Source organism: Python bivittatus, unplaced genomic scaffold (assembly GCF_059951505.1).
Source record: "Python bivittatus isolate LINGU-HERP-01145 unplaced genomic scaffold, Pbiv_v1 ctg000320_np1212, whole genome shotgun sequence".
NCBI lineage: Eukaryota > Metazoa > Chordata > Lepidosauria > Squamata > Pythonidae > Python > Python bivittatus.
Genome location: NW_028277052.1, coordinates 14,466,802 through 14,490,517, shown reverse-complemented (window position 1 = coordinate 14,490,517; position 23,716 = coordinate 14,466,802). Strand labels below are relative to the sequence as shown.

The window sequence follows — 23,716 nt, the reverse complement described above, 5'->3', positions numbered from 1 at the left end:
TTATGTACTCCTTTTTTATTATTTTAATTTTAATGTGCTGATGGGGAAATATGACAGATCATTCCAAACAACTTCAAAGGGAGATACAGGGAGGCCAACATGGAAACTATTCCTAAGGGCCCAACACATAAAGCCAGACTAATTGTCATCAACCCTCCCTCCAGAAACATTAAAGTGGAAGCTCAACATCTGTGCCAAAATTCTAGATTTTGGTTGGCCTCAAGCCTGTTGACATCAGACTACATGGCATACCTAATCTCTCATCACCCATATAAATTTATCAAACAGAGGATTTAGGGCTAAATTTGGAAATGGGTGTTTTAAAACAAGGAAACACAAACTGCTGTATTTTCTGAAGTCCAGTACATCCAGAGGGCCTTGAGTTAAAGAAGTTTCAGAAGCTTCTGTGCTGGCCTGTCATGGCCGGTGCTGATTCAAGATCTATTTAGCATTTCCAGTATTGCTATATATCAAGCTATTTTCCTGCTCCTCTTCAGAAAATCACTAGATAAACCAGACTAGAAAGAAAAAAAGAACCTTAGTGTAATGCCAATATCTTCAATAAGCAAGAGAAGGACCTTATCGGGTGGTGCCCTCATTATAGAATGCTTCCCAGATATATTTATATGGTACCATTTATTATTTCCCAGGAGTCTGTTAAAAGTGAATCCAGATCAGAGGCTGCCATAATTGGGTACCTGCTGTGGTCTATGCCCCACCAATATCATCTAATTTACCCTCTAGGTTTATCCTTAGAGTGCCCAGAGCATTCCTGGGAATCACCCAGCTCAGCTAAGCAGTACAATTCAAATGAAAACCCTGCGACATCTGGGATCAAACATCCCTCTGTGCTTGATGAGGCCAACCTTTTGACTGATCATATGATTCAGGCAGATATTTAAGGGCTGAACCTAAAAGCCAAGGATACGGAACAATCGCCCAGAATGGGCTGCCTACATTCTGACTCATAATGGAACAGGGATCACTTGTCACTTGTCACTCACTTGTTACTTGTGTGCCAATGAACTTACCTTTGACTCCCAGCAGGAATATTTTCCATTGTTAGTTCTGGCTCATGAGCAGATGTGAGCATATTCTTGCTGTAAATTTCCAAAGAAATTTTATTTTTAATGATCTCTCATGTCACAGCAATACTGAAATTGAATTGATATTTGGCTAAGGGTTTAATGGCACCATATGAGAGGTAACAAGTTCACAAACTAATGTGGTAGACTTGAGAGACTGCTGTGGCGGAATCTTGTGGTTGACAATATTTATATATACATGTATATATGTGTTTACTTAGTTAAATTTATACTCCACCACATTGCAACATTCTGGGCAGCCATGCCCTTGCTGATTCTCAAGAAGGTGGATATGGTTTTCCCCAATGAGACCATCACTTTCATTCTTATTTGGTCTTCCAATGTGAGAGAAGGTGACTTTATAGACTGGAACAGCAGAAGGAACTGGTGCAGTTATTCCTATAACTTGATTGGTTGGTTTTGTGATAAAGCAAGGCTGGGCAACTATTTGCAGTCTAAAACTGCATGTCAATATAGGGCAGTGTCCTGGGGGAGAACTTAAGCATAAACTTGCCACTAGTGGAAGGGACTCAAACAGGAATATTTTAAATATTTAAAAATATTTTGTAAGCCACCCAGAGTCTTGTTGAAGTTGGGTGGCCTTAACAAGTCTAATCTATCTATCTATCTATCTATCTATCTATCTATCTATCTATCTATCTATCTATCTATCTATCTATCTATCTATCTTTAGAAAATAAGACATAGCACAAGAACGCATTGCACATAAGGAAGGGAAAACATTCTAGACTCCCTTGGAAGGAAGAGCGGCACACACATAAAAGCAGTAGTGGTAGCAGTAAGCCAAGTTGTCAGTGAATGTCCGTCCTGTGAGGAGAAAGGGAAAACTCTGTCGTTGCTAAAGTCTACAGGTTGCTAACTCTGCTAGAACAAAGTGACTTCTCTTACAAATGCTCTGATGTGAGTTGGGACTCTTCTGGATTTGAGATAAGTGATCCCAGGATATTCCTGATCCCAATGTCAGTTATAAAAACAGACTTGTGTACTTAATATGTCTTAATCCATCTTTGCATCAAAGACACAGTTTCTGGTTTTTTTGTTTTTGTTTTTAATATGGGTGATACCAGCTAAAAGGACTCAGAACATCTTTCTTGACTTTAAGCTTTGCTGAGGGAGAACTTACTGATGCCATATTGAACTGCTTTAATATGCAGATATTAATTTCGGGAGACTTTAGGGCCATTATAAAGAAAGAAGTGGTTATGTGCCCTCTCTCTGGTTGGTTTGATTATTTTCAGTTGATTTAACTTGCATTTTTAAACAGGCAAAGACTTTGTGTTTCATTTGACTGTAAGCCAAGAATGGATAATAGTTTTGAGGCTAGTGGAGATATATTGAGAATGTGTGTGTGTGTGTGTCTTGGAGTTGCATAGAGCTTTAATTTTGTTTTGCCTAAAAATTAAAACAAGGATATTAAGCCTATCAGAGGATTAACTCTGATAGACTTAACTCTGATAAGCTTTGATACTGTTTCTTTTTAAAAAAAATAATTTTAAAAACATCTTGCCAAAATTCAGAAATCAGCTACTGAATTTCAGTGGAATAATCTTAGAGATTGGGAGCTGCAAAATAACCGGACCTCTGTGGCCCTTGCCTTGCCCCGAGCAGGAAACAAACAAGTCAACTTCTATTGTCTTTGTCACCCATACTGGTGCATTAAATGGGCTTGGAATGAATAAATTTGCAATGTAACTAAATAAATGCCAGGTCAGAAATTAGATCTGAATAGGTGAAAGTCTGATTGCTCAGACTGCCTTTCATCCCTGGTGGACTGCAAGCTGAACCTAGCACTCAGTAACCATATTTATCTTTTTACTATTTACTTTAATTGTATGAAAACAATGACCAAGGTGCAGATAGGAGGTTGTGGTTGGCCAAAATGATCTCATTACTAGAGTTACTCCAATCTGATAGGCAAGTGATAGCTTATATGCCCCCATAACTAAAAATATCCAGTTCCTGACCAGACGGACTTTAAACTCTGGACAATCCAGTTTTGGAACTCTCCTATCCTAGGTATTTCAGGAGTACTTAACCCATTCAGTTGCCATGTTGTGAGCAGGGCTTTTTTCAAGGTAATTTTACATTACTTCCCTGAATGGAATTTCTGAGATGACTCCAAGCATTACACAATAGTCACTGGAATGTTGAAATGGACTTCAAGAAGATACCAGTCTGTAGAAAGCCATTTCAGTACCTGATGCCTGATCATTCTGAAAAATCATGAATCCATCTTCCTTCTTTCATCCTTCATTTCCTGTACTGACTGGATTCAAGCCCTTGTGCTAAGCCAGCATGTGATTCTTTATTTTTGGCTTGGCTTGTTGTACAAACCCAACCATAGTTTGAATCTAGGCTCTTGTGTCTGAACAAACCACTCTTAGTCCGATGTGTGAAGCAGGCCACTCCGAGATGGCTCAATCTTTACAGAGACCCTACAGAATTCTCCATTTTATCTGAAGGCTTTCACGAACATTGACAAGACTTTTCTTTAGTTTGAATACAAGCTAGTATTGTCTGAAAATGTCTTCTGCCTTTACCCTCACCCCCATAACATTTTCAACAAGGTCAATGAATAAGGAACGGCTCTTGAATTTTATTTCAGGAGACCATGCCTTCAATTTCGAATAATCTCTCCAGCAGTTTGTATTATTGAAGCTTCCCACGCTTCAGTAATATCTCAAGAGAAGACCTTTTGAAGGGACTCTTCCCATGGGGTTTTTTTAGGTCAGGAAGTGAGGGCAGTCAGGGAAGGTGCAGAGTGATGGAGAAATGTGGAACAGAAAAACAGCCACCCAAAATAGTGAAATCATCATCGACCCATGGAAAAAAAAAAAGCCAAAAGAAATTCTAAAGAATTCAAAACATGATAAAGATTTGGCTGGTACAGTCCTGGCAATAAAACTACCTGATGATCTACTTGCCCCAATTTTATTTTTTCCCCCTTTCTCCTTAAGAAAAATAATAACCTGTTAGCCATTCTTTAAGTAATTTCAACCATAGCAACACTGGGTGAAGTAACAAATAAAAGTCTGGGACATCTAAATGCCCCTACAAAGCTTCTTCCTGCTATTTTCCACAACCAACTTTTTTATATAGCAAATTGTGGTCCAGGTATCTTCAAGGGCTGTTTTAGGGGACATGAATTGTAGTTCAAGCAAACTTTCCCAAAATATTCAGCGGCTAGAAGTAAAACACAGACATACACAACATATACAAACAGACCCTAAGCTTGTGTTTTAAATCTGGAAGCAAATACAGGCAAAAGTAGCTTACTTTGGAGGCAACAAATAACTAGATGATTATTATAACTCAGAGGTGATTCCCAGCAGCCCCAGCCAATATGGTCAACGATGAGGGTTTCTGGGAGCTGTAAGTCAACATCTGGAAGATTGCAAGCTTCTTCGTGTTCCAGTCTTTGATCTGCTAATGGGTGTTGAAAAAAGCCTTTTCTGTACCTGATGTATTCTGAAAGATTCTCATGAATCCATCTTCCTTCTTTCAACTTTCATTTCCTGCACTGACTGGGTTCAAGCCCTTGTGCTAAGCCGGCATGGGATTGTTTATTTTTGGCTTGGCATGTTGTACAAACCCAACCATAGTTTGAATCTAGGCAATTGTGTTTGAACAAACCGTTGCTTAGTCTGATGTGTGAAGCAGGCCACTTGGAGATGGCTCAGTCTTCACGGAGACCCTACAGAATTCTCATGTCTTACTGTTCATGTTCTCTTCATTATAGGAACCAAGGCACTGGCAATCTTTTGTGTATTTCACCCACTGCAGGCATTGTTAATGGAAGTAGATGTCAGAACCAAAATCATATAATTGCATTAGGGGAAAGTCTACAGGGCTGTTATCAGTGAACTTGAGTCTTTGTCGTACATATAAGATAAATGAAGGAGGTTATGCAATCAATTAATAAATGCACATAGATGTAGTTGTAAAAGAGTGAAGGAAGCTTTGCAGAACAGCCAGAACAGAAAGGGGAACAATATGGCTGTCTTCACATGATACCCTTGCTGGTGGCTAATTTTCTAATGGTTTAGGTAATTAACCCAAGTTTCTGGATTTGGATGATGCCTTCAGTCATAAGCTAACCACATAGACTGGGTTTGCAAGACATCCTGGGCTCAAATATGGTTGGTTAGTATAGTTTTGCACCCAGTTAGGTGCCAGCCCTGATGACCTTGATTGGCTCCTCAGAATGGTACCACTTGTGTGTAGCAAACAAATCCTGATACACTCAAAAGATGTATCTTTTGAAGCCATATGAGATATGAAAGTTGGATAAATATATTTCATTATTTCTTCCTACCCATGAAGAAATAACCGTTTGAAAATAGCTTGCAGTCTAAGAACATTTCATTGGTCACTTCTAAAGTCCAGGTTGTTATTTCCAATCTACAAATATCTATTTTTCCCATAACAATTCTCACAGCCTCTGACCAATGACATCACTCTTTCTGACTGGGGTGCCATAGTAACACCTTACAGTAAATCTTAATGCCCCATCAAAGAAAGCTTTCTTGTAACATAGCCTACCATAGATACATAAAATGTCCAAGAATGTTAATGACTTGTTCTTCTTTCACATTTAGCAACAGGGTAAAGGCCTTCTATTCTAGATCTTGCTATGAAACGGAAAGGGTTTCTCCATTTACCATAATTAATAATAATGATGGATTTCTCCTATTTTTCTTTCTAAAGAGGAAACAGAAAATAGTTCATTTGCACCTAGGAAGGAATGAGTACAATTTAGGGAAGACAGTACTTTTAATTCAGTCAACTCAGGGGAACGTTTGAGTGCATGGGATCATTTTGCACTGCAAACATTAAAAAAAACCTGCTAGCTTCAACATCATAAAAAATAAAATTAGCCAAATCAGAATCATTTTCTCAACTTTTTGAATCCTCTGGTTTTGAAAAGGAGTGGAAAACTCTGTTTCGTCGCTCTCTGAGTATGATGTAATATCAGAAAAATTACCAGCATTACATTAGCCGTGTTTCCCATTTTATAGCAGGTAATTCTCTGTAAAAAGGTGCTTAATTCAAGTCCAATTTAGAGATAAAGAATTGTAAAAACAGAATGCAAGGGGTTTGGGAATTATCTATCAGCTACCGAATCAAATGAATCAATATGCAAAAATTATCTGAACTATTCAATCTTTTGTCCTTGTTTGTGATTCATGGCACTTGAGATTGGTTGGAATAAATTGCAGATTCTGAATCTGCATCAAAGTCTTATTTTGACAAAACTTTTGTCGCCAGATTTAGAACAGAACTTGCTGGTGGAAACAATATTGAATGAGATGAGATAATGGTTTGGATTGATATAAAGTTAAAGCAGATGCTACAAGAAACTCTAAGGGACAGGAAGCATGCGTACATGAAAGTGTGTGTGTGTGCACACACACACACACAAGAAGTTATGCACTGCATTTGTCCTGTGGACTGGGCTGCCTAACTCTAAGTAAGAGCTATCTTTCCCTCATGATATCCTCCAGATACATTGACCTATAGACATGGCCTTCCATTCCATTCCATTCCATTCCATTCCATTCCATTCCATTCCATTCCATGCAGTTCTAGCTGAAAATTGTGCAAACATAAATGCAAAGCACCTGGAAGACCGTCCTTTGGAGAAAGCCGCTCTGGAGATAAGACACCATGCAGGAAAAAAGCTCAAAGTGGAGCCAGTGAAATTAAAGAGGTCTGTTTTGGAAGAGGTAGGCCAGAGGAAATATGCAGGACAGGAATGTGAGTCCCTTGTCTTGTTTTTGTTTTGTGCTGCCCTGGTGTCCCACGTGTATTAACAAACAGAGCAATCAAAGAAGTAAGAAATTGTGCTTGGCAGAACCCCCTCTAAAGCAAACAAGTCCAATTCACAGGGTGCAGCCAAGGATCTCTGGCACAGGCTTCCTTCCTTCCTGAGAGTGAGAAGAGCCACAGATAGTTGTATATTATGATGAATTCTACAGATCTGGCTTTTTATGCATCCTGCCTGCCTGCCTGCCTGCCTGCCTGCCTGCCTGCCTGCCTTCCTTCCTTCCTTCCTTCCTTCCTTCCTTCCTTCCTTCCTTCCTTCCTTCCTTCCTTCCTTCCTTCCCTCCTTCTCCCATGTCTTTCCTTCCTTCCTTCCTTCCTTCCTTCCTTCCTTCCTTCCTTCCTTCCTTCCTTCCTTCCTTCCCCTTCCTCTTCCATATCCTTCCTTCCCTCCTTCTCCCATGTCTTTCCTTCCTTCCTTCCTTCCTTCCTTCCTTCCTTCCTTCCTTCCTTCCTTCCTTCCTTCCTTCCTCCCTCCCTCCCTCCCTCCCTCTTTCTCTCTTTCTGATGGAAGTCCTGTGGAGAGCTGTGCAAGCACCCCACTACTAATCAGGATTTATTCTGAGTAAATACATTGCAAATGGAGTAAATACATGCAACTACTCCTTGGCTGTGACTGGAAGCCCTTCCTCCCTGAATCTAAGGGGAAAGCCATTTCAGCAGCTGATCCTGTTCCCATTTGGTTTACACAATACAATGGAATGGCTTCTGCTTTGGTAACAGAAGGAATTTCTAGTTCCACATCTTGAACTAGGAACAAATAGGTTCCCTTTTCAAGTCTTGCTAAATTCTATAGCTCTGGATGGAAGTGCTTCAACTGTTTGAGGGTCTGCTATCGCCATTCCCTGGTTTGAGAGATACACAAAATACCAAGTTTTCAGATTTTGGGAAACTAAAGGAGAAAGACAGGAGGAGCAGGGAGCATAATTCTGAGGACATAAACAGAAGGAGGGAGACGATAAAACACCTGTTTTCCCACAATCGTCCAAGGAAATGTTGGGAAGAAGTCATGGGACTGCTGATTCCATGTGGCCTGGCAGAGGTCCATCACCTGCTTGAATCATGTAATTGCATCTAGTTATGTATTTGGCTAAATTGGTCTCTATTTGCTGCACAAGTACCATTATGGATTTTGCAAAAAAATGTCCTTATTTCATTTCCCCTTCTTTTCCCTTTGATGATGCTTAAGCAAGGCTTCTTTCTTTTGTCAGCTGATTCTGTTCACAGTATGGGAAAATATGTACAGCATTCCCAGTTTATTCATATTTATAAACAGAGACATTTCAGAGTCTTTGAATATCACCAAGGCTGCCATTCTACATTTCCCACTTTACTTGCAAATCACTCCCATTGAACTCAGTAAGGCTTATTTCCATGCAGAGGATCACAAAATCAAAGCAAGCTTTTGGATTGTTTTTTTTTATGTCTTTACTTCCATAGCACTGCTAAGTATGGAATTCAGAGGCTTTAGAATTATCCTGGGCGGGAACAGAACATGTTGTCCCCATACAAATAGAAATACACATATATACAAAAATACTTTCTCAAGAGGAAAACGCTCCATCATGGGAAAATCAGATACAATAAATGGATCATGTTTACATGATGTTTAGAGCTTGGAAGGTATTGTTGTAGTGGCTGTTTGCAAAATGGTAGCTATTAGTAATATATCATAATAGAAATGTGCTACTATTGTGCAGAAATCTTTTAATTTCCCACAGGTTGGCGGTGGTATTTTTTTTGCTCATAAAAGACACTTCTGTTTCTCTACCTCATTCTCATGATGGTTTTGAATACCTTTGGGTAATTTCTTAGAGATTATTTTATTGTAAGTTTTCAGAATGTGTTACCTATGTCTCCCCTCTTCCATCATTTTGTATCTCCCCTCTCCCTGGTTGTTCCTAATTTTTGATTTGGGAAGGATGGATGGATGGATGGATGGATGGATGGAAGGAAGGAAGGAAGGAAGGAAGGAAGGAAGGAAGGAAGGAAGGAAGGAAGAGGGAGGGAGGGAGGGAGGGAGGGAGGGAGGGAGGGAGGGAGGGAGGGAGGGGAAGGTACATCAAAACAAAATTTTGAAAAAGTTGAGACTATTATCCTGCTTTTTATTTTTTGGAATAGTGACTTTCGAAATCCCTTGGAGGCAAAAATATTTTTAAAAAAATTTAGAAGAAGGTGAGAGTTGTTACAGCACACTAGCCTTCATTAACAACATAGTCATCCCACAACAGATGAAGAATGGATAAATGGATGGATGGATAGATATTTGCCATCTCCTGTTTCTCTATTCATTACATCTTAATCAGCAATGTTTGCCATCATAACATAGAGGCATTCCAAATAATTCCCCCAAAAATCTGCCAAATAAGTTTATTGGTCTGCATACTTCTGACTGCAGAGGCTCAACTTGTAAAACACACTGAACTTAAGCAAAAGATCCTTAGTCAACCTCCAGCTTGAAAGAGAAATGCTGTCAGTCTTGCAAGGCAATGACAAACATTTGTAGCCAAAATCCCATCCAGGAAGAATGAACTGAATCTAGCCTCTGCTTAAGTATTATCCTCATAGACTAAATAAGTAGTGGGTCTCAAACAATAATAACTCTTGAAAACTTCATTATTAGCTCATTCTCTTACCAGCACTTAAGTAAGCCTGTCACTTATTCTGCTGATAATGCTTTTTCTCTGATTTAAACCCATACATTCACCCATACACTCTTGCATTTCCATTCACACCAGCTCATTGTTGTAGTTGTTCTACTGTGGAACAGAAACAAACAGCAAGTATTCATTTCTCAGGTGCCCCAGAGGTGACTTTGTAGAAGTAATGCATAATTCTGCAGTGAGAAAGGTCCAGAAAGCTTTAAATGAATGGCTTTAAAAAAAAAAAAAAAGTTTGATCGCTAAGGTTGTCCATTGAAATAAACCAATGGACAGAAATATATTTATTATGGTCAGAATAAACAAGTGTTGTGTGTCTGTGTGCCTACTAAGCAAAACAAAATAGTGAAAACAAAACAGAACAGTAAGAGGTCTGTGTATCTGGAGCACTGAAATGTTCTAATGAGCAATAAGATATAATTTCAGAAATATAAAAAAGTTATTTCAGAGTTCAAGCACAATTCTTTTTAGGATAACTGAGATTACATTAATGAATTGGAATGGTGGCAGGAATGGTATGTCAGAAAAGCACATATCACAGTTAACGCTGTACCAAGATCCGTTTTGTAATTTTTCAGGTTCCTTTTCTCTCTGAAAAAGGCTTCTGTTTTTCTGTCTTACTCTTAGGATGCTTGAATATTTCTTCCAAATTTATCTTTATGGTATTTTTGAGCTGATTTTCTTGCTGGAGGGAGGGGAAGGTGCTACAACTGCTGTTTCAACTTCCCCATCTTTCCATCCCTCACAAGTCTCCTGGGCTACCTACATTCCTCCTGTGGCGGGAGGTCCTCCATGAAGCCTACTTTGGAGGTTTAATTAAAGAGTAAGATGCCGGAGAAGCTACTAACCATGGAGAGATGACCATACAGAAAAAGTGGGGACATTCTCACACGTCCCATGATTTTAATGAGAACTGGTAGAAAAACATGTAGGGGGGTATGTGTCTTGCATTGCATTGGTTATAAGCTTTGTATTCAGCTCCCCAAACTGGGGAGACACAAAGACTCCTAGTTTTAATTATGGCAGAGAGAGAATCCCAACAGAAGGAATTTCAAAGCCTTTGTTTAACAAACAAGCACGTTCCTCCTACGTATGGAGACATGCATTTTATTTATTTATTTATTCCTATATTTATTACAAATAAATGTTCAAGTCTTCAGCTGGGTTGAGCTGCTGGTGTCACAAAAACATCGGAGCCTCCTGATGCTCTGGTATTCTCTGAGAAGATAACATTTGTTCTGTAAAGATGCCCTAAAGAGCCTGGAATGCTTATCCTGCAACAGAGTGAATCCCTCAGAATGAACGTCTGCCCTTCATTTTCATGTCCTTATTTGATGATTCCTTTTCCATCCAGTCTTGTCCAAGAACACTCACCAACTTGTAAAAAGGAGTTGAGTCAAGTTATTTGTAGACATTCTTTCCAACTAATCTTGATGTTTCCTGCCATGATCCCCATCATGCGTGAGACAAAAGAGAAGAAACATCAGTCCTGGGTCCACCATCACATCTTCACTTGCAAGAGGCAGGACATTGTCTCAGGTTCTTTGTGCAAATCAAGACTGGAGATAAAAGAAGTTTAGCAATTGAGCAATTGCCTGAACTTCTTTCTGTCAAAACTGGTCCATAGACAGCAGGCTGAGAGCATATGATACATTAACTTGAAGATGTCACTGCCTCCTTCCCACCCCCCTCCAGAACACATTCCCAAACCTGCTACCCTCCAGTTTTGAGGAGACCACATCTTCCAGAATTCCTTCCTGGGAGAGAATTTTGGGCATTTGCATTCCTGACACATCAGGAGCATGCCAGGTTGAGCAATGGTGTGAAAGTGTGGACCCAGTGTGGAGGTGGGGACTTGGTCCTCTCTCATCATAATCCCAGCTGAGATCATGCTCCTTGTGCCTCACCCAAAAAATGATAGATTATTTCAAAGGATATGAAAGAAACTGCGTTGGGGCAGGTGTGTGCATCAATGGGTGGGGAGAAAAGGTGATGTCCTCTTCTTCTCAGCCAGATGCTGACAGCTGGCTCACATTGGATCCCCGACACTTACCATGAGGTTTAAGGGGGATGGGGGGTGGGAGAGAGAAGCAGTTGCTAAAAACCAAAGAGGTCTTTTCTCCTGATGTGCTCTAGAGACTCGGGACTAACCTGCATTCCAGTGCTGCATTAGGACGTGACTGTAAGTTTGATTCTGTTACTTTGGGACTGAAGGAGAAATGGGTTTCTCTTCCCCAAGAGAAAACAGGTGGCAGGGCAAAGCGATCCTGAGGGTGTTTTCACCTGCTGCTGCTACAGTGGAGACAGTGATTCTCCTTATCACTCAGGTTTTATATATGGGTTTGGGGGAAAAACAGAGCTTGCCAGTTCAACCAGGTCAGTTAAATCTGTCATGGCTGAATTTCTGCGTCTCAGCGTGGGGTGCAAACTCAAGGTTAGTTAGCGTGGTGGGTTTATGCTCCAAGGCATTGTACAAACTCAGCCAATGGCATAATTCAATAACCCGGGGGAGCCTGTAGGGCGACCGAAGAGAGCCATGGAGAGGAATTGCCCTGTCTTCGCTTGGTCATGGACAGGTGACCACGGGGGAATCTCACTCCAGCTTCGGTGGAATCTTCCCTCGCACTGAAACGCCAGGTTTTAGTAGGGGGTAGAGCTGGGGCCAACTGAAAAGGGCAATTGGCCTGGTGGGAGTAGAGCAGAAGCGATTGCGCAAAATTGAGCCGGAGCGGAGACCCAACGGGAGTCGTGAGCTCGGTACCGCAGCCCAGCGAGGCGCTCCCCGCTAGTGCGGGGACTTGATTGGGGGAAGCCCTCGGCTTGAAGCGGAAGTTCTGCGAGGATGACCTGTTTACACCCCAGCCCTTAATGCAACCGTGTCTTCTGCCTTACGAGAATTATGAAGGGCAAGCCGTAGATGGTTCTGGCGCGGATCCCCTCCCCAGTCAATGCCATGCTCCCCACTCCCAACCCGGAGCCTTCCAAAGGGACTTCTGCGCCACCCTGCCCCAGAGGGAGCGGAGGAGAGGCCGGGAGGGAGGCCAGACTACAACCCCCTCCACCCTCATCCCCAGCCCGCCTGGCCCTTGATGGGCGCTGTCATGCGAAGACCGTGGGCGCCGAAGAGAGTCATCGGTTTGAAACGAATTTTCGGGGCTCGGGAAGATGATTTCGCTAAGCGGCGGACCTCGACTGCAAGAAGGCTGCGGGAATGCTGCCTCTCCTCCCTCCCCGCCGCCCCCCAATCTTGGAAAGATGGCAGGGAGCTAAGGAACCGCCGAGGACGGCCACGGGGTTGGAAGAACGGGACGACCCCCGGCAGGCTCGTTGCTTTGGACGGCACAGGAGCTCAGATGGGTTGGGAGGCTAAAGCCAGGCGTAGCTTAATCCTGCGACTGGACCTTCGGGCTTGAATTGTTTGCAAAAGTGAGGCTCAACCTTTAATGCCAAGTGGGGCGCGGGGGAGAGTTCTGCAGACGGGGAGGGCCATTTTCGCAGCGGATCAAAGAGGCTTTGCGTTAAGCAACTCAAAACTCCGCAAGACTGCGGCGCGAGCGCTTTCCCGCTGCGGAGGGGGAGGACAGAGGCTCGGAGTCCAGGAGACCAACGCCTGCGTCCCGCCTCTGGGTCCTGCGCATTTAAGAACTCCTCCTCCTCCTCCGAGCAGTGCCCACCGAGGGGAGGGCGCCGCTGTTCCTCCGGAGGCGCCTTCAGTCTTCCCCAGAGCATGGGCTGGGCGGCGGAGCCCTAAGCGGTGGCCGGGCGTCCCGTGCGCCTGGAGAGCGCACTCCCGCCGCGATTCCGGCGGAGGGCGGCTTTTGTGGACCCCAGGGGTCGAGAGGGAGGCAAGGCAGGTTCGTTCCCCTCCCAGCCTGCCCTCTCTGCAATGGCTCCCCCGTGGCCCCCCAACGGGACGTGGCTGGGGGCGGCGGAGGACGCGGGGTTGGGGGGGAACGGCACCGATTGTTCTGGGACGGCCAGCAGCCTCAGCCGGCAGGGGGCGCTCGGAGCTGCCCTCAGCCTGGCCGTGCTGGTGACGGTGGCGGGCAACCTGCTGGTCGTCGTGGCCATTGCTAAGACCCCACGCCTGCAAACCATGACCAATGTCTTCATCACTTCTCTAGCCTGCGCTGACCTCATCATGGGGCTTTTGGTGGTGCCCCCAGGAGCCACACTGGTTCTGAGTGGCCACTGGTTGTACGGCACTACTGTCTGTGAGCTGTGGACCTCGCTGGATGTGCTGTGCGTGACAGCCAGCATCGAGACCCTGTGTGTCATTGCGGTGGACCGATACTTGGCCATCACAGCCCCGCTGAAGTATGAGATGCTGATGACCAAGCGCCGAGCACGGGGAGTGGTCTGCCTGGTGTGGGCCGTGGCTGCCTTCATCTCCTTCTTGCCCATCATGAACCACTGGTGGCGGGATGAGGCTGATGAGGAAGCCCTACGCTGTTACCAGGATCCTCAGTGCTGTGACTTTGTCACCAACATGCCCTATGCCATCTTGTCCTCCATCATCTCTTTCTATGTGCCTCTGCTGGTCATGATTTTCGTCTATGCCCGAGTCTTTGCCATAGCTACCAGGCAGCTCCATGTCATTGAAAAGGACAAGGGGAGGTTCCTTCAGGACGCATCCAAAGGTTCCCGCCGTAGGAGGCCCTCCCGTCTCCTGCTTGCCATCAAAGAGCACAAGGCCCTGAAGACTTTGGGCATCATCATTGGTGTCTTCACTCTCTGTTGGCTGCCCTTCTTTGTGGCCAATGTCATCAAGGTCTTTGCAAGATCCCTTGTCCCTGATCCGCTCTTCCGCTTCTTCAACTGGCTGGGCTATGTCAATTCAGCTTTCAATCCCATCATCTATTGCCGCAGTCCTGACTTCAGGTGTGCCTTCAAAAAGCTGTTGGGTTGCCCGTGGAGATCTGATCCCCAGCTTCATGCTATCTCCAAGGACCTGCAGAGATGCCTCTGTGCCTTCAGTTCCCGGGAGAGCAAGTCCATTGCTACGGTTTCCAGAGAGGAGGGAGAGGAAGAGGACTTGGGTACTGGGAGCACCAGCAGTGGCTCCAGTAACAGGACCGAGGAAACAAAGCATTTGTATCTGTCCAGCAATGGGCACAGTTGTGCACCTCGTCCCCTGGGGGAAACCCAGCTCCAAGGCACCCAGATCACTTTGTGCCCACAGCTGGAAGAGTAGGTGTTGGGAATGGCATGGGGGATGGAAAGAGAGCTGACTAGGGAATGAATGGCAGCTGTGGGACAGGGAGAGTTCAAAACTGTTTTCTGGAAGGGCCCACATTTCTGGTCCTCTAATGTGCCACAAGGAAACTGAAAGGGCCCTGCTTGAAGCTGGGTTGTGAAGTTGTTTCATACCGGAATCCTGCACATGTTTGCTTGGAAGCAAGTCTTGGCTAGATTCACCAAGGCTTGCTCTCCAGTAAGTCTATTCAGAAGAGGATTGCAGCAAGAGTAGTAGACGAATGACCAATGAATCGGGTGGTAGCTATTTCAGTTACTGGACTGTAAATAGAGATGGTTATAATTCAGGGGCAACACGTGCCTTGCGTGCTGAAGCCACCATCAAGTAGCGCCTAGAGGCTAGAGAGAGAGATAGAAAACCCAACTCTTTGCTGCTATGCAGTGTTTTTATGTATTTATTTATTTTTGGAATTTTATATCTCAGTTATGACAACATGAGGAAATTCCTGCTTTTGACGATTGACAGCCAGCGCTGATGAAGCTGGCTTAGATGGATAATCTAACCTGGTATATAGTAGCTTTCGTTCCTGTCCCTCTGTTGCAGCTGCAAACTCTATTTTCTTTCTTTATCAAAAATGGATGGATAGCTTTCAGACCCAGGGTCGGAGCTCATTCATTCGTTTCTCCTTCTCTCCACCAAAATATCTAGGAGTTAGGAAGCCCGTCTCCAGAAACAGCAGTTTCTCCTTGCTGGCTTCTTCAGAAAAAAGTCCCAACGATTCAGAATCCAAATATTCCAGCCGTAAAATGTAGGGCCACCGCATCTCTCTAGCTTGAAGGATGTTCTTATCCAGGCAATATTTCTGATGTGTGGAGTGTATGGGAAATGGTAGAGGAAGAAACCCTTGTCTTTCTTATGTGTTACATTCACATGTGCTTTTGACTTAAGTGCCTGAGTTGGGCATAATCTGCTAAGCACCATGCCCAATAGAAAAATGAGTTTTGCTCCACTTTGGTGGTTTTACAAGGTGGCGCATGCAGGCAGAAGGGTAAGGGGGAGTTGGGGGCACAGCTGGAGTGGGTTGGGGGAGGCAGATGGCAGCAGACATGAAGTTTGGCATAGATCAGTCTTCCCCAAACTGCTACCCTCCAGATGTATGTAGACTTGACTTCTTGTTGTTACCATGATATGGCCACTGGGTTGCATTGCCAGTGATCCTGTTTTTTAAAAATAATCCATGCATTTAATAATCCATGCATTTAATAGACTGAATCTTGAAATAAAACCTTATCAGAGGAGGAGGAGAAGGAATGTATTTTATTTGTATTTATTTTATTACCAGCAACTGCATGCCAGCTGCCAAGTGACAAATGTCAAGAGAAATGATAAGATTAAGTCCTAGTATACAATTCATACCCTGGAGTCCCAACATCACTTTTTTTCAAAAGGAAAAAAAAAAACCTGGGATATGGGAGGCAGCGTGCAATCATCGTTTACCATTTACCTTCTTAATTCCCCTCTCCAGGAGATGCTTTCCCCCCTGCTAATTTGGATGATCAGCCTCCCCCAACAACCTGCCATCCTCCAGAGGCTGGGGACGTGCAGCTTCTGAAATTCCCAGCTATCCAACAGCTTTGGAGGGTATCTGGTTGGGGAAGATGGGTTCTTGGTCTGGTGTCCTGCAGGAGACTTTGGGGCTTGTGTCTTTCTGGAAGGAAAAAAGTTTGCCCATCTTTGCTTTGCTTTAGATACCGATAACTAGTTGCTCTGTCCCCCCCCCCCCCCGCCCTGCCTCCCCACTGTTGGGAGATGGAGAGGAGGAGACATACCACAGCTGTTCACCTTGGCTGCTTTTCCATCTTCCTTTACTGCCAAACCAGATTGGGAAGAAGAAAATCCAAGCATCTCTGACGACTTCTGTTCACAGCACGTCTGTCTGCTACTACAGTGTTTCTCCAAGGTAGCTGGTCCTCAGCCCAGCCTAGGAGCCAACCGACGGCTTGCATTTTGCTCCTTTTCTGGTTGGGCAAATGTTGGTCATTGCGTGGAAGACAAATGTGCTGTCTAAGTGCTGGTGGTTTTCTTTTAGATGCAGCAGAAAACGGTGGCTGAAGCAGCCTCAGACTGGCAGTTTGGTGTTCTCTTATACAGTGTTCTAGCCAGCTAGATGCCCTCTTCCAGGATACTCCAATCCTTTCTAGCTTTCCCTTGATTTCCCAATCTTTTGTCCCTAGCATTCAATTCGTATCCCACTGCCATTGCTTATGACTTTACTTGCTTGATTAATTTACAGCCAGAGACCAAACAGCCACGTCCACAAGAAGCTGCTGCTTACAGAAAAAGAGAAGTGGTGAGATTCCAGCAACTCTCTGTAAAAATAGAATAAAAATAAAGACAAAAGATATGGAAGTTCAGCCCCCTTAACCAGCATAGGAATAAAACCTGGAACCCACTAACAGCAATTGCAGTTGAGCAAAACTTTGCTACAGTCCTGGAAATTTCAGTGGAGAAGTCAGCAATTAACGAGGAAATAATGTTAGTTTCAGATCAGGCTGCACAGTGAAGTAAAACATGATTTACTGATTCCGTTGTGGAGTTGGAGTAAATGCAGAAATATCCTGTGTGATGGATGTTTTGTACAAGCCTTATTGTGGTAGCCAGCCTTTATACATAAAATACATAAAAGAGATGTTATTACATATATAATATTATATTAAATTATTATATATATAATATATTATTATACCTCTCCTTGGTCAGTACCGATACTGCCATTAAGCTTGCTCAATCCAGATTGGAATTTTCCAGGGGATCTTCAATGGCTTTAAGGGTAACCTCTGAAGATTTGCTGGTTTTTTGCAAACTTTGGTGCCCCCCCCCCACTTATGTGCAGATGATCCTGCTTTAGCTACTTAAGGATCCACGTTTGTCACTGAGATTTGTAAAGAATGGGACAACTGAAATGAAGGTCTCTGTGTCAGAGGTAGCCTAATTCTGAATTAAATGATTCAGAGGCCAAATGGGGAGATATGTAACTTTTCAAATTCCTGGAGGCATCTAGTTAGCTGAAAACAACAGATAGGATAACATGGATTTTCAAATGAGCCTTTTAAAAAAAAAATGGTTTGCATGATAAGAATTTACGCGACCCATAATGACCAGATTTACACATTAATTTAACATAAATAAACCATGGTTTGTCCAATAAGCCATGATTTGTGGTTTAAAACCACAGTGGCTGGACTCAGGCATGCTAAACCAAAGCCAGAAGGCTTAACATGATCTGAACCCAAAGGGTGGTAGAGCATTTTTTGCTTGCAGAAGCATCTATCTTTTTCTTCCTTGGCTTCTCCTGCTCAGAGGCTAACGATAACAAGTAAAACCCCAAAGAATCTGCTGCCTGTTGAAGTAAAAAAGTAAAAATAAAAAAGTAAAAACGGATGGAGAAGTAGTCTGATCTGGGCTAAACAGTCTTTCCTAGGTGGGTTGGACTACAATCCCATCATCCCCAGCCAGGAGGGATCTGCCTGACTCAATGCAGTACCAACCTGCTCCCTCTTCTGCACCGGAGGGCGGCTCTCCGTCAACCTTTCCTCGTCTCTTCTCCTAACTAAGCCAAACTTGTTCTTTCAAGCATTCTTCCCATGATTTGGTTTCCAGAAAGTTTGCTTTTCGAATGAATTCAAGCATGCACAACTACATCCGTTTTGCATTTCTTTCTCGAATATATATCTCTGCTGTACTCAAGGTTGGTGAGGGGTTTTATTAAATATTGTCCATTTCCCCAGTTCAGGCTTTATTAAAACTGTGATTGCAGTAAGATTCTTTATGTGTGGCATTTCATTCAATGTAACAGTTGCCATCAAGTGACTGTTCCCAGCAAATGTGGCCAATCCAACAAACCATAGTGAACAAAGCTCGCATAGCATGGTGTGTGTGAACTCTGTCTAAAAAGTTGTGTCTTCTCCCAGGTCAGATTATTTGTCCATCTAGTCAATCTTCTATACTCTATATCGATTCATAGCAAGAGTTCTTGGGGGTTCAGACAGAAGTCTTTCCCATCTCCTGCTGCATTATCTTATTAACTAGAGAGGTGCTAAAGCTGAGGACTTCAGCGGGCAACGTAGATCCTCTACTAACTCTGCAACGCTTCACCACCACCTTCCTTAAGATTAGATGTGTCCAAGAGATATAAAGATTCAGAGTTCTCTTAGGACTAAACCAGTGTTGTCCAAACTTGGCCACTTTAAGATGAGTGGACTTCAACTCCCAGAATTCCCCAGCATGGCTGGCTGGGGAATTCTGGGAGTTGAAGTCCACTCATCTTAAAGTGGCCAAGTTTGGACAACACTGGACTAAACTATACATTTCATGCAGGTGATTTATGTATATATTTATTTGATGGATACCCTGTTTTTTCTCCAAAAGCTTAAGGAGAAAGCTTTTTCTCCCTTCATTTCATCCACTCCACAGCAGTCCTGGGAAGAAGACTGGGTTGAGAATGACTAGCCCAAAGTCACCCAGTGAATTTCCATAGTTGAGAGTGGACTTCAATCCAGAACTCCCTGGTCCTATTCTAACACTTAAACTGCTACATTTTACTGGCTCCTGACAAATATAAAAGCAGCAGTCTCCCTGCGCTTTGTGTATATATGTGTGTATTTTATCTTGCTTTGCTAAATCCCTCCCCGCCTGTTGATTTTTCATGCCAAACTTCATCATCTGGGAGTTTCTAATCTTACTTAGTTTAGTGCAATATATGAATCTGGGCATTGTGACTTAGAATGATGGGTAAACCAGCATGCCATTATTTGTTTAATGATGCTTGCTCCAGTTCATTAAGCTTGGTTTCTTTAACCCAAAGAAACTTTAGTACTGACCATTGAATTGTTCACCCATTTGCCATATTATTTTAGTGTTACAATTTGTTTTAAATCATGCAACCCTTTTCCCCCCTAATATTTTGCTCTCGTTGTTGCCTAGACTATCAAAGAACAGACATGATTTGAAGCCTCTTTATGGGAAAGTCAAATCTAAGCTGGAATGAAATGTTCTACCTTCCTTTCTCTGTAAAGAGCCTTCCTTTATTCCATGAAAATGTGCATGGAGTTCTCCAAGTATCATCTCCAGATTCAGATTCACCTGCCTTCAGCAAATGAGTTCTTCCATGTCTCCTAGGACAAGTGCCCTATTGTACATAGTTTGGCCCTGACACTGAATCACAGTATTAGCCCCTTGTAACTGCCTGGTCTAGTTGGAAATAGCATCCCAAAGCCACTTAAGATGCATTATCTGGAAATGTCCAGCACTGAACAGAAGGTATGAAAAGCTTGTCCCTTGCTAGTCTGAGCTACAAGGGACACCTATGTGAACCCCATGACACATTTCATCAAGCATTTCCTCCTGGTGGAATAAAAGGCTGAAATGCCTGGAGATTTTGCAACAATCTGATAATGATTGCGTGAACACAGACACTGAGTTGGCTGGGAAGATGCAAAGCATGCAGTCCAACTCTCTACTTATTGCAGAATCCTCCATACAGCACGATATTACAAAATCTTTGACAGATGGACTTCCATCCTTTGCTTCATTTCATCTGGTGAAGGAGGGTTCACTACAAGACTTCCAGGATGGCTTTTACCACTAGAAAATTTCTCATATCAATCTTTAGCCAAAATTTATTTCCTTGCAGTTTCTACCTATGAGTCCTGCTTCCAGAGGAAGATATAGCAGATATGGCTCTACTCTACTTTGCACAAATGCCATTAGCACACTGAATTAAACCAGCCAATCTAGATCACATTTTAAAAAGGGATTTGTTTCAACTGCCTGAATAATTTCAGAAGTCTTTTTTAGTGTACAGGTGGGGTCTAGTACCAGATTAAACAGAAGAATTGAAAAGAAGAATATTCTGAGTGTTTACTCTGCAGGCAAATCTATTCTGATCAGGATTCTGATGGCTAAGAAAACACAGACAGACATAGCCCAATAAAGCAAGTTTTTAAAAGAGGTAATTTAACTTTTCATTCCTCCAATTGTCTTTCAGCTTTCTGATCAAAGAAACTAGAGAGTGACATGGAATGTTAATGGTGGAGGAAGTGATACAAAAAGGTGAGCATCTTTTTGAAATGCTGATATTTTAGCCAAAGGTGCAAACTATCTACCATATCAATTCATGTATAAGCCCATCCATGGATAAGCTGAACCCAATTTCTTGGGTGTATTTTGGAACTGAAAATTCTCAGCTTATCCCTGAGTATATATGATAACTGACTGCAGTTGAGCCTGGCCTCAATTCTCCATGTTATGTAGCTTCCAGGTTAGACTTCTTTAATCTGCTAAATGCAGAAACTGAACTTGGATTGCAATATATCTACTGGACTGCTATGTGAGACTAGCATTGTGATTATCTTATACTGGTGCTTCCCCAGTTAAATTAGCTGTTAAGAGTTCTGGCTTGCCATAATGTGCAAATTTTGCCATCAGTGGTTTGGTTTGGGAGCCCCCTCCCCCCCAAAAATTATGGGGCTCAGAATTCTTTAACTTAAATTTAGCTTTTGCAAATAGGTAGGGTTCATTCTTCTAAGAAAATGAAGGAGCAAAACTGGTGGATCTTGCAAGCCCAAAGGGTAGGGTTGTGTGCACTTGGAAAATGATTTAGAACAAAGTGGTGAGGCTTTGTACTCTCGTAGCAATTCCTTGCTATTCATTAAAGCAAGCACATCTTTTTCCAGGCTTCTGTGGAAACCTGAAAAAAGATGCTGCTGGTTTAATGAATCTAATCATTAAAACAGCATGTCTTTAATAGAACAGCTGCCTCTTTTTTTAGTCTATGAGAACATGTGCCTGAAGCAATAGATCTGAATGCTGGCTTCCAAGGCAAAGATGAATAATCAGAATGAAATATTCTAGCCACCATTTTAACCAGGCACATCAAACAAAACTGGAGTTAATCTTTCTCTTAATTTTTCCAGAGATCCAGCTGATGACATCCTTAGATGGCGGAGGCGGGGGGGAGGAAAGCAAAAATGGAACAATTGTAAAAGAGCCAGGCTAGGCTGGAAAAAAGTTGTCTTTTTTTAAGCTGGAGTTTGACAGATTTGAATGCCACTGTAAGCTTACATTCTTAGTGTGATGTTTGGTTACTCCATGAGAGTGTTGGAATGGACAAAAAGTTTTTCCCCCCCGCCTCACCCTTTCCTGTAAAACACAGAGGCAGCATAATAAAGTACATTGAAAATATCAAGACAGCTTTCTGTCTCCAAGCTTACACCAAGAATGTTATCTCTAAAGTTTATCCTGGTAATCTTGCTTATGCTCCCAGGATCCAGCTGCCATATTTGGAGTTTGGAAGAAGTAATGTTTCTTTGGTGTGAAGTTCTCTTGGTCCCTCTTATACAACTCAGGTTTTCTTTTTCTTTTTCTTTTTCTTTTTTTCCCTTCCTTTAGAAAATGATCTGTGCCAGGTTTTTCCTGCCCTATTTAGGACAGAAAAAGAATCCCGTTATTGCTTGTGGCTTTTTCTATTGTCTAAATCATGCTGTCCTTCAACACTCAGAATCTTCCATTGGCAGAAAATGCTGGGTCCCAGTTGTTGATGGCCTCAAGAGTTGTGTAAAATGTTTCAAAGCTTTCAAAAGGCACAGCTTCCATATGGAGCCCATTGGTTTCTGGATCCAATTTAGGGGCTGTTTTGCAATTTCATCTCTGCTCATCCTGGAGATGTTCAGGTCCCAGACAGCTTACGTTTTTTGAAGCTGTCTGGGACCTGAATATCTCCTTCAATATGAGCCAGTGCTGGCTTTACTAAAGCCATAGTTCCAGTCATAGGAACACATGAGGACTAATCCCATGAAGAAGCTCTCCGAAATATATATGGAGAGCTTTGCCTCCCAGCTGCTGATGTCCTTATTAGCCCACCCATCCCATTCAGTGCATAGTTGGCATCAATCTGAGAGAGTCCTATTACCCACACAGAGACAGGGATGGGACTACTTTTGGCCTTTCAGATGTTGTTGAACAACTCTCAGCATCCATCATCATTAGCCACGTTGGCTGGAGCTGCTAAGAGTCAAGATCTGGCAATGTTTAGAGAGCCGCAGCTTCCTTCACAAAATGATAAATCCTGCTTGTGGAGAGTTCAGGAAAGGTATCTGTAAGGTCTGAACTTTTGCTGGCCAGTTGGAAAGGGAAGAGAGCAGGACATGGAGGTGGGGATGTGGAGCCCACCTAGGATTCTGTGGCTGCTTAATAAATAATCATTAATGTCTTGCAAGAAAAGAGGAGGACTTAGAGCCTGTACAAGGAGTAAGGAGTTTGAGAGATCAACAGCTGACTTGGACCACAGGTGGAATGCTTTTAGAAAAGGACACTAAGCTTGGTGTCTACTTACACTTAACCCCAGCACAGCCTTCCTGTGACAGCACCAATTCCCCCCTCCCTTCTCCCCATGACAACACCCTTGCCTTCACCCTAGCCCATGAGTGAGACAGCTTTAAGATGTTGTTACTGTACTGCTTTTAAAGTAGTATCTTCCCCTTATTCCATCTCCCCTAACAGATTATGTCAGTGCATAATATCTGGTACACTTTATCACACTTTAATTTGAAGATGAAGTAAAGGGATCAGAGTGTGGGTGTGATCAGAGATGTGCCTGGGGAATGTTAGGCCACTTGGACCTGCCTCTCTCCTCTGCTCGCTGGCCCCCCACTCCCAATGTTGTCCCTCCCCTACACTTCGTCTCCTTTCATACCCCTCACCTTTCCCTTCCATCCTTTCTGCTTTTGACACCCTCTAGGCTTCCGGTAGGAGAGGAGAAGACAACACACCTCCCCTCTTTTACCTGGGGAGGAAGAGGGAGCAGGCTTGCACCTTTCCTCACTGCAGCATCCGCAAAAATAACGAGGATGGCGCTTTCCTCTTCTGGTCAA

The 23,716-nt window shown here is 43.2% G+C and overlaps 1 protein-coding gene across 1 annotated transcript; it reads left to right on the top strand.

Moving 5' to 3' along the window:
* Positions 1-13,457: 13,457 nt before the first annotated feature.
* ADRB3 (adrenoceptor beta 3) lies at positions 13,458-16,082 on the top strand. The gene has a single exon (XM_007427506.3). It carries the CDS (start codon positions 13,476-13,478, stop codon positions 14,781-14,783), a length of 1,308 nt encoding a protein of 435 aa, XP_007427568.1. The 5' UTR covers positions 13,458-13,475; the 3' UTR covers positions 14,784-16,082.
* The last annotated feature ends 7,634 nt before the right edge of the window (positions 16,083-23,716 follow it).